The following is an 11,848-nucleotide window of genomic DNA, read 5'->3' on the forward strand; positions in this document are numbered from 1 at the left end:
CCTCATATCAGTGAGGTCATATGATACATGTCTTTCTCTGATTGACTTATTTCACTCAGCATAACACCCTCCAGTTCCATCCACGTCGTTGCAAATGGCAAGATTTCATTCCTTTTGATGGCTGCATAATATTCCATTGTATGTATGTGTGTGTATATATATATATATATACCACATCTTCTTTATCCATTCATCTGTCGATGGACATCTGGGCTCTTTCCATAGTTTGGCTATTGTGGACATTGTTGCTATAAACATTGGGGTGCACGTACCCCTTCGGATCCCTACATTTGTATCTTTGGGGTAAATACCCAGTAGTGCAATTGCTGGGTCGTACGGTAGCTCTATAGAAACAGGACTCTTAATTACAGAGATCAAACTGATGGTTATTTAGAGGGGAGTAGAGTGGAGATAGGTTAAATAGGTGATGGGGATTAAGGAGTGCACTTGTGATGAGCACCAGGTGATTTATGTAATTGTTGAATCACTACACTGTACACCTGAAACTAATATAACACTGTATGTTAACTGGAATTAAAATTTAAAAAAAAACAAAAAAAAGTTACACTTTATCAACACTTAAATTTTCTGTTCTTCCAAATGCACCATTAAAAAAATGAAAAGGCAAGCCACAGAGAAAGATCTGCAATTCCTATATCTGACGAAGGACTTGTATCTAGAATATATATACAATAAATAATAAAAAGATACAATCCAATAAAACATAGGCAAAACTCTTTAAAAGACACCTTACTAAAGAGCATATACAAATGGCCAATAAACTCATTAAAAGATACTCAATATTGGGGCACTTGGGTGGTGCAATCGGTTAAGCAACCCACTCTTGTTTTCAGCTCAGGTCATGATCTCAGGGTTGTGGGATTGAGCCCCACGTCAGGCTCCACACTCAGCGTGGAATCTGCTTGAGATTCCCTCTCCCTCTGCCCCTCCAGCTTGTGTGCACGTGCACTCTCTCTCTCAAATAAATCTTAAAGAAAAAAAAAGGATACTGGGTATCATATGGTATTAGGGAAATGCAAATCAAAGTCATGAGATACCACTACACACTCGCCAGAAAGGCTAAAATTAAACAGATGATGACATGAAATGTTGAAGAGACTGTGGAACACCTGAAACCCTCATACATTGTTAATGAGAATGTAAAATGGTACAATTATAGTGGGAAAATGTTTAGTAGTTTCTTAAAATTTAATTATATACCTACTCCATGATCCAACACTATTACTCCAAGGTATTTACTGGAAAGAAATGAAAACATTATGTTTTAAAATGAATTATATTGTCACTGCACCTTTATTCAAATAGTAAAAATTTGGAAACAACCAAAATGTTCATCACAGGAGAATGAATAAGCAAATTATGGCATATTCAAACAATGGAACACTATTCAGCAATATAAGAAATGTACTACTGATACACACACGATGATGAATCTTCAAACCACGCTGAGCAAAAAAAAAAGTAGACGTAAGAAAATACATACTGTATGAATCCACTTATATGAAGTTCAAGAATAGGCAAAGCTAATTCACTCTGTGCAGATAGGTATCAGAAGAGTGGGCACTCTGGTGTGGGGAGGATAGAATGAAAAAGGACATGAGGGAACTTTCTAGGGTTATGGCAATAATCAATTTCCTTTACTGGGGTGTCGGTTACACAAGTATATTTATTTGTCAAAACTCATCAAACTGTACGCTTATGATTTGTGCAATTTACTCTATGTAATTATACTCCAATATTTTTTAAAAGAAATAGTTTATAAACAATATTTAAACTTCTAGGTTAGCCCACACAATGTTGACCAAAATGCATTAACTTCTGTGATAAAGTTTCTCTGTTTCTTCAGAAAATGACATTCTGTGTTTCAGAAGGAAAATGAATATGGTATATATTAACACATTCTCCTTTCTCATCCTACTCCCTCCAGGAAGCTCAGTGCAACAGTTGTATTCTATTTCCTTACTCTGCCCATCTATTTACTAGAACCATCAGGTACACAGTCCTTAGTGAATACAAAGACTTAAAAAGACTCCCAAGGCATGGTTTCTGCCCTGAAGAGCATCCAGTTTCTCCTTGCCATAATTGCAGAGCTTTTTCTCCCAGTTTTTTCTTCACAGAGATGGAGGCTGCCCCAGACACACCCTGAAGGCAGAAAAGCCAAGGTGGTTGATTCCTGCTTTCATGACAGGTAGATGTCAGATATCTATACCTGTACTCGTGTGCTCTACTGATGTGAACAGAACAATCTAGGATAATGAGCTCTCATTCATGACTACTAGAATGGAACTATAAGAGATAAGCCAAAATTGTCGGAAAATGAATTTTGGGCATACATGTTTGTATTTCCACTACATTTAAAGATGAGCATGATGGGGTGCCTGGGTGGCTCAGTCGTTAAGCATCTGCCTTCGGCTCAGGTCATGACACCAGGGTCCTGGGATCGAGCCCCACATCGGGCTCCCTGCTCTGCAGGAAGCCTGCTTCTCCCTCTCCCACTCCCCCTGCTTGTGTTCCCTCTCTCGCTATGTCTCTCTCTGTCAAATAAATAAATAAAATCTTTATTTTGAAAAAATATAAATAAACAAATAAATAAATATGAGCATGCCTCTCAAGCACTGCTGGTGGGAATGGAATAGCTACACACACACACTGCACTGCTGGTGGGAATTGGCTACACACACACACACACACACATACACACACACACGTATAAATATATACAGTCTGTAAAAACATCACTTTTAAAATTCTATTGCAAGGGAGCTACCCAAAGGAAATAACCCACAAAGATTTACATGCAAGGATATTCAATATAACATATTACATTAACAAAGAAACTAGAAACACCCATGTCCTACAAAAGGAGAATGGTAACATTTATGCAGCCACTGAATATTTTTTCAAAGAATATTTAACAACATGAGATGAATTCATGACAGATGGAGCATAACCACAGGATATAAACTGACACACACAGCATAGACTCACGTATGTTCTGTCCCATTTTTAAAAGTACATGTGATGGGCATTAAGGAGGGCACGTGATGTGATGAGCACTGGGTGTTATAGGCAAAGGATGAATTACTAAAAACTACATTTGAAACTATGTTGGCTAATTGAATTTAAATTTTTAAAGAAGTACATGAAGAGCTGTACTACCTAAGAGCAATATATGGGCCAAAACTGGATCCTGATTCTAAAAGATAAAGTGAGGGAAACTTGAGATAACCACAGAATATTAAACACTGAGCATGAGAATTATTAAAGAACGATTGTTAATTTTTAGGTACAATAAATATATTATGGTTTTATTTAACGAAGAGATATGTACTGAAATATCTAGATGAGATAGTATTCTGCCTGAAATTTGGGTAAAAAATTCCACTGGGTGGGGGTGAAGGGACGGCACTTGAGGTATAGATGAAATAAGATTGGCCAAACTGATGATTGTTGAAGCTAAGTGATAGGTACCATGGGGGTCTATTACACTATTTTTTCTATGTATGTGTTTGACATTTTCCATAATAAAAAGTGGGTTTTTTTTAAAGATTTTAAGGATACATATTTTTGGAATATCTGATGGGTGCTGTTTATTACTTTATACCCTAGATCAGTGTTAGATATATTTTGTATGTACAATTTTTTCATTAAAATTCTATTTTGAAAGATAAGTATCGAAAGTGACTAGGAAGAGGGGCACCTCGGTGGCTCAGTCAGTTAAGCGTCTGCCTTCAGCTCAGGTCATGATCCCAATGTCCTGGGATCAGCCCCACATCGGGCTCCTTGCTCAGTAGGGAGCCTGCTTCTCCCTCTCCCTACTGCTCCCCCTGCTTGTGCGCTCTCTCTGCCAAATGAATGAATAAAATCTTTAAAGAAAAAAAAAGAAAATGATTAGGAAGAAATACACCCTAAATATAACAGCAGTTATCTCAAGTTGAGGAAGTGATACATTTTATTTTCCTATTCACAGTTTTTTTTTTTTTTAAAGATTTTATTTATTTATTTGAGACAGAGAGCATGAGAGGGAGGAGGGTCAGAGGGAGAAGCAGACTCCCTGCCGAGCAGGGAGCCCGATGCGGGACTCGATCCTGGGACTCGAGGATCATGACCTGAGCCGAAGGCAGTCGCTTAACCAACTGAGCCACCCAGGCGCCCTTTCCTATTCATAGTTTTATGTACTTCCCAGATTTAAAACAATGGCCAAAAACTCTACAGTCAGGAAGAAGATGTTTTAAAGAACATGACATGCCCACGTTCTGGGAATTCATGACACACTCTGCTGAATAATTACATCATCCCAAAGAGCTCTGACTGGGCATGAACAAGCAAGGCAAACCCTCTGCCTGCCTACTGTCCCCTGGGTCAAGGGCACTGCCTTTCAGGCTGTTCCAGGCAATGTCTAGGTGCCAGTTCAAAGTCACAAGTTCCTGGCCCAGAAGTATTAGGGAGTTTGGGCTTAGGGAGTGTGGGATTGTGCATATTACTTTTTGAAAAGTGGTATTTCAGTTTGTATTCAAATTCCAGTTAGTTAACATACAATGTAATATTAGTCTCAGGTGTACAATGTAACACTTCCATACATCACCTGGTGCTCATCACAAGTGACCTCTTCAATCCCCATCACCTATTTAATGTGAAGAATGGTCTTTCCTAGTCCCTCATAGTTAAAAAAAAATTTTAAAGGATCGTTTCCTCATCAAGGACTTAATTAAAAGATTGAAAATATAAATAGCATTATATTTTATACTATATCTATAAATATTTTTGAGGAAAACATATACTCTGTCCAACAGCAGTCCAATAAGACCAAGGGGTATTTTGCTTATATCATATGAAAATGAGAATCGATTATATTTTTTTTTTTTTAAAGATTTTATTTATTTATTTGAGAGAGAATGAGATAGAGAGAGAGCATGAGAGGGGGGAGGGTCAGAGGGAGAAGCAGACTCCCCGCTGAGCAGGGAGCCCGATGCGGGACTCGATCCCAGGACCCTGGGATCATGACCTGAGCCGAAGGCAGTCGCTTAACCAACTGAGCCACCCAGGCGCCCGAGAATCGACTATATTTCTAAGATTTTATTTATTTATTTAGAGAGAGAGAGTGCACGAGCAGAGCAAGGGGCAGAGGGAGAGAGAGAATCCCAAGCAGACTCTGTGCTGAGCGCCCATCCGGGACTTGATCCCACAACCCTGAGAGATGACCCAAGCCAAAATCAAAGAGTTGGACGCTTAACTGACTGAGCTACCCAGGCTCCCCGAGAATAAATTATTTGCCCTAATGTCTTCAGGTATTATCCACATTTATAAAGCTCAGTATCAGATTACCAAATAAACTGTGAATCCCCTCAAGAGAAAAGTCTTATCCTCTGCAGGTGAACTTGTCTATCTTCCCCCTTATCTTTCCTACAGGGACCAGGGTAAAATAGATGATATTCATAATCAGCATGAGCTGGGTTCAAATCCTGACACCAGCAGTCCCATATCAGGTGCATGCCTCAACTTCTTCTTCTGTATCACACCTCAGGGGATCCATGCCCTCATACATTCCCCTCCCACCCTGAACCTGGACTGGCCCTGAGTAGGCCAATAAAATGTGGCTGAAGTAGCACTGCAAGACTTCTCAGATCAGGCCACAAATATCTATGCAGCTTCCACCATGGTCCTGGGAGGTTTCGTCTAGGGGAAACTACCCACCATGTAAGGGGTCTGACTTCCCTTAGATCACCACAGTGTAAGGAAGCCCAAGGTGGCAACATGTGAAGAGACTATATGGAGAGATGGAGGAAGGGAAAAAAGGAGAAGGGACAGAATGAGAGAGGGGGGGCTCAGGAAGCTGACAGATACATGAGTCTGGGATACCATGGGTCTTCTATAAGCCTCCTTTATCTTCTCTTCTTATGGAAACAGTATCAGTTAAACCAGGTACAGGCTGCAGAGCTACTCTCCCACTATTCTCACCATGTTCCTTATCGATGATCTCTCCTCAGGACTAGACAGAGATCAGACAGGTGTAGATGTTCAGATCTAGCAGTAACTCTGGCCTCCTTTACTTAGTAGGGCCACAGATAAATGAGGTTAGCTTTAAGTAACTTGAATAACGCTCTGAAATATAAGGTTCAGTTTTACCCTCTTCATGCAACAGTTACTCCTGACCAGTTAGATAGCATTACTGAGTGTCCACCATATGCGTCCCAAGTGGACAGGAGCTGTGCCCTTCCTTGACAAGCCAAGATCCAGGGGGAACACAGACAAGTAAACAGGACATCATCCCATGGGTTTCAGGGGCAGAAGGGTGTTGAGGACTAGTACTGAGGAAACACATGGGAGAGGCAACTGACCCCATCTGGCAAGGTCAGGAGGGTTCACAGAAGCAGTGGAAATTAACCACAGACCAAAGGGCTACAGGGATGAAGACAACATGTGCCTGTCTTGTCTCTGGGTGTAGAGGCACATGTGCCGAACACGTGTGTCTGGAGATGGCTGGAGAGGCAAGGAGAAAGCACACAAATATCCCACAGCCAGGAAAAATGCGCGCTTCAGAAACGATGTACAGAAAGGCTTGGGGCAGCAGGTGGAACGCCTGAATTACCGGTTTCCACTCTCACAAGACAATTCACTCACCTTCTGAGTGTCTTAACAGTGGGACTATACCTTTAGGCTGTACTCCTCAGCAAGGAGACTATGAAATCTGAAAAGGATTTTTTTATTATGGTAAAATATACATAACATTAAATTTACCATTTTAAACATTTTTAAGTGTGTGATTCTACGACATTAAGTACAGTCAGATTGTTGTGCAACCATTACCACCACTGATCTCCAGAACTTTTTCATCTTCCCAAACAGAAACACTGTACCCATTAAACACTAACTCTCCATTCTCTGCTTCCTGGGGTCCTGCAACCTCCATCCTACTTTCTTTGTCTGTGAATTTGACTAGGTACCTCATATGAGTGAAATCATAAAGTGTCCTTTTCTGACTGGCTTATTTCACTCAGCATATTGTCCTCAAGGTTGATCTATGTTGTAGCATGTGTCAGAATTAACATCTTTTTAAGGCTAAATAACATTCCCTTGAATGTATATGCCACAATTTGTTTATCCATTCATCTGTCAATGGATATTTGGGTTGTTTCCACCTTTTGTCTATGCTACGTCCTTAGGTTCCTGCTATAAACATGGGTGTACAAGTATTTGTTCAAGACACTGCTTTCACTTCTTTTGGGTCCATACCCAGAAGTGGATTGCTGGATCATATAGTAATTCTATGTTTAATTTTTTGAGGACTCGCCATACTGTTTTTCATAGCAATTGCACCATTTTACATTCCCATGAACAGTGTACAAGAGTTCCAATTTCTCCACATCCTCACCAATACTTGTGATTTTATGTTTCGTTTTTTTTGTTTTTACAATAGCCATTCTAATGAGTAGGAGATGGCATCTCCTGGTTTTGATGAAAGGGATTTTAAAAAGATCAGCTGGTTCATCCTGGTCTAGGGCGTTCTACATACAGTAACTTACTATGCAATTCTCCAAAGCCTGCAGCAAATTCAAACACATGACTCTCCTGAGATTGTTTCCACAAAGCCTGCTCGAGGGCAGGATACCACCCTCACGTCATCAGACTCCCTGGGCATCCTCACCTATGTGCACAAAAATTCTAAAAGTTGTAACTGGCTTCCACAAATGCTTTCACACCCAATGATTACCTTGTTTCTCTCACTAAGTTCTGCTTTAACTGGGTTCTAACACTAGAAATGATCTGTGTGCCCTCTTCCCTCTTCCCATGCAGAGTCCTTCAAAGACTCCCCAGGAGTCAGGCAGTCCACCATGAGCTTGTGTTATGGAGAATGCTCCTGGACTATCTGGGTACTCCATTCACTGGGAAGGCCCTTTCAAAAGTTCATGAAAGTTTGTAACAGAGGAAGCCTTGCCCCAAAATCCCCAGTAGAAGGGCTGAGACCAGAACTTACCTCTCCTGAAGCTAAAACTCCAAAGAAATGCTCTCATGTGGCAATTCGTTTAAAGTTGAAACTTTCAGGGGGCGCCTGGGTGGCTCAGTCTGCCTTTGGCTCAGGTCATGATCCCAGGGTCTGGAATGGAGCCCCACATTGGGCTCTCTGCTCAGCGGGGAGTCTGCTTCTCCCTCACCCTCTCCCTCTCCCTCTGCCTGCCGCTCCCCCTGCTGTGCATTCTCTCTGTCAAATAAATAAATAAAATCTTTAAAAAAAAAAAAAGGAAACTTTCAGTGAGACAGGTTTTTATAGTGTAAGAAACTGACCAGTCTCCTTTAATGCAAGAACCTGACTTCCTAGTTCTTAGCTACCTCTTTCCTCCTATCTCCTCCATTTCAGGCATTTCATAATAGTCAACTCTGCTGCTTGTTAGCAGAAGTGGGAAAAGATTTTAGGGAGAGTAGAGTCTAAAACTGCATATCCTCAATACCTACAACAGTGCCTGGCACATAATAAGAGCTTCATGAATATCTGTTGAACAAATCAAAACTAAATTTATCAAAACAAATGTATATGTCTGTCTTCTATCACTATGAGCAACCCAACTAACTTGAATCTGTGGCAGTGGGTGGTAAGTGGGAAAGTATGAAATTAGCAAATATCACATTTTCACTTTTATTAATTTAAAGGCATAGTATGTAGTTATAAATAACAGTATCAATCATGGCTGGGTTTTTTTCTGGTTGATTTGTTTCTTATTTTCTTATTCACTAATTCCCTCAAACACATAAGCTGAGCTAAAACACTAAAGTGTTAACTTTAGTTTTACTCAATAACTTTTTTATTAACTAAAGTCTGTATTAAGGTTTCCTTAGATTTTCCCTAATATTGTCATGTGTCCTTAGACTCCTGTGACAGTCTCTCAGACTTTACAACCTCAGCAAAGGACTGGTCAGACATTTTGCAGGCTGTTCCTCAATTCATGTTTGTCTGATGTTTTTCTCATGGTGAGACTGGGGTTGTTTTTGGAAGGAGCATCACAGAGGTGGAGTTCTCCTCCCACACATTTTACCCATGGGCACATGTGTTGTTTATTTTTGAGTCACAGCAAACACTTCACACTGATAGGTGCTCCCTGAAAACTACCACTGCCGGACGTGTCTTCACATCTGCATCCTAAGGAAGTCATACTTGCTTTTATTTAGATTTTATGTAAACTTCAGTGTTTTCACTTCGAAGTTTAATTCTTTAAACGAATATCCATGATTTTATATTTTCATTTGAGATTACAGGCCCCTTTATCTCTTTCCTGAAGGGACCCCTGGCTCACCATCCAGGACACTCTGAGAAAGTTTCACCTGTGTTCTGGAATCAGAACTATTAAATAAGTTTATTTATTCTCAAACCCATGACCTGGTGGTCTCATTTTCCCCAGAGAACTCTTAACACCATTCTTATGAAAATACAGCTAACAACCACAAGATTCCCTGTCCTTCTGGAAGCAGCATTTCTTTTCAGTTTCAAAGCATGTTACATCTTGCATTCAGTAAACTGTCTCAGATCTCTCTTAAAACAGAGGGACGCTGGCAAAGAACTATGCTACATCTCTCACTTTCCACATTACTAAGGAGTGGGGTTTGGTGGTGTATCTACCAAGGGAATACTAAGTTGGTCCATTTTTTGCTTTTTAAAAAAAATCTGCCCTTCGCTTTCTTCACATTAAGGATCACTTGTAATCAGATGGCTCAAGTCTAAACCAGGGTGGCTCAATCAAGGACTCCAGGAACAGAAGCTAAAGAAAAGTACAGACCTCTTGCTTGACCCTGAGAGTGAGCGCCTCCTTGACCCACCTGTCCCGCCCTGGCCTGCCTAGTGCACAGTTCTTATTTCTGCACTGGCGTGGCCACTGCAGCGTGACGGGGGGGGCGCAAATGAGCGGGTCTTGCTCTCCCAAGTGCACTCGAGGCTGGGGCCACAGCCGAGGCGAAAGGGCTGTCGCTCCTTCTGGGCAAGTACTGCGCTTCGACCATTTCGGGGATACTATAAACGGGAAGGTTTCCCCAGCAGCGGATGGGTGCGGGTGACAGGGACGCCTGGGCTCCAACCGGAGGGCAGGTTAGTAGTAGGCTGCGCGGCTGCAGAGGGAGTGGGAGGGTCTGGGAAGGAAGATAGAAGTCAGCTAGAGAAACCCTATCAAACTGAACAAGGCCTCTCCAGCCGCTAGGGAGGGAGAAAAAGGTGGGGGAGACACAACTACCAGGGCGGGCAAAACAGGGCAGCGGCTGTTACGCTTCTGGGGCGCAGGGCCGCGACCGTGCCTGCGCTTCAGGTGGGCGAAGAGCCTCCCGCCCGCGCAGCCCGCCCCCCCGAGGTGCTCCGCCTTCTGCCTGGGCCCGGCCCTGAGCGGCGACCCAAACACCCCCCAACATGCGGCCGCTCCCCCTTCCACCGCCCGGCGGCTGTTCCCTCCACCCCCACCCCCGACCCAGAGCACAGCCCGCGCGGCCCGCCCTACCTCGCCGCTTGGCGCGCACGATGCCCTTTTTTTGAAGCACGAACGTGGACCCATTCACCAGGCTCGACACGACGGCCACGCCCAGGCCGAGCGACACGGCGGCGGGGCTCGGGCTGCGCGCCCCCTCCCCGGCCGCCGCCGCTGCCGCCGCTGCAGTCCCCATGCCGCCCGCGCCCGCCCTCCGCGCCTGCGCCTGCGCGCCGCGCGCGCCCGGGCCGGAGGTGGGGGTTGGGGGGTGGACCCGCGAATCCGCGGGACTGGGAAGAGTGGAGGGTGGGGTTGGGATCTGAGCATCCGCGGGGCAGCGACGGAGTGGGGGGTGGGGAGGATTCTGAGTTCCGCCGAGGCGGAAAAAAGGACGAGGGGAACTTGGGCTCTGCGACAAGTTTGCGGTGGGGGAACTCTGGGCTAGGCGAGTGGGGGTGAAGCCCGGGTTCCGCGGACCCGGGAGATGGAGGATGGATCCGGGGCTCCGGGAGGAGAGTGAGAGTGGAAAGGAGAAGAGTGACAGTGAGGAAGGAATTGAGAGAGGGGAGTGGTAAGAGGGGCGGTGTTGAGGAAAGGGAAAAGGCGGTGGGTGGGTGGGTGGAGGTAGGGTTCCCAGATTTGGCAAATGAAAATAGAGGAATCCCACTAACTTTTATCTCAGATAAATAATTTTTTAGTATGGGTCCCATGCAATACTTGGGACCAGAAGGGGACCAGCAGGACGCAGCCTTTGCTGGGATCACGATCCCCACAAAGCTTCAAGGCGGAGGCCAACGGGGAATCTCTGGTAGGGCCTGAAATCTGGACGACTCAGCTGTAGACACTCAAATGGGACCGCTGACTGGGGTGAAGTCAAGTTGCCTCCACAATGGAGCAGTGAGCTTGTAACCGTACTAATTTCCTAATTTATTTTCAATAAAATATATCAAAATTAGGGAACGAGAAAATAGTTACTTAAAAATTCCACAATCCCACAACCCTAGCCTAATTATTATTTAGGTGTTTTCCCTTAGGATACATACTTTTACGTATTTCCAATTACAATATACAAAATATCCATTTTATTTAATGTCATAATCAGTTTCCGTGTTGCCACATAATTATTATTTTAATGACAGTATAATTTCCAATAAAGTTAATTACCGTAATTTGTCCAACTATTTAGCAATTGTTGGTTGTTTGGCTACCAGGTTTTTTCTATTATAAATGATGCTGTAATAAACATCTTCATAAATTTTGAAACTAGGTTAAAGTGTATAAATCTATATCTACAGCATTATTAGTTTGTGGAGCAATATGAAATCTTATACTATTCTGTATGAAAACTTTCATGCTGAATGAATCTAGCCCATTGTTTATTCTTTTTT

At 43.0% G+C, this 11,848-nt stretch overlaps 1 protein-coding gene across 1 annotated transcript in view; it reads right to left on the bottom strand.

The window, feature by feature from the left end:
* NIPA1 (NIPA magnesium transporter 1) overlaps positions 1 to 10,670 on the bottom strand; it is a 73,193-nt gene extending 62,523 nt beyond the window's left edge. The window contains exon 1 of the mRNA XM_081831475.1: positions 10,494 to 10,670. Within this exon, the coding sequence (XP_081687601.1) occupies positions 10,494 to 10,656 (163 nt within the window). The 5' untranslated portion in view covers positions 10,657 to 10,670. The remainder of the gene's footprint in view (positions 1 to 10,493) is intronic.
* Between the last annotated feature and the right edge of the window lie 1,178 nt (positions 10,671 to 11,848).

Source organism: Leptonychotes weddellii, chromosome 9 (genome assembly GCF_054177405.1).
Source record: "Leptonychotes weddellii isolate Sample4059 chromosome 9, ASM5417740v2, whole genome shotgun sequence".
NCBI lineage: Eukaryota > Metazoa > Chordata > Mammalia > Carnivora > Phocidae > Leptonychotes > Leptonychotes weddellii.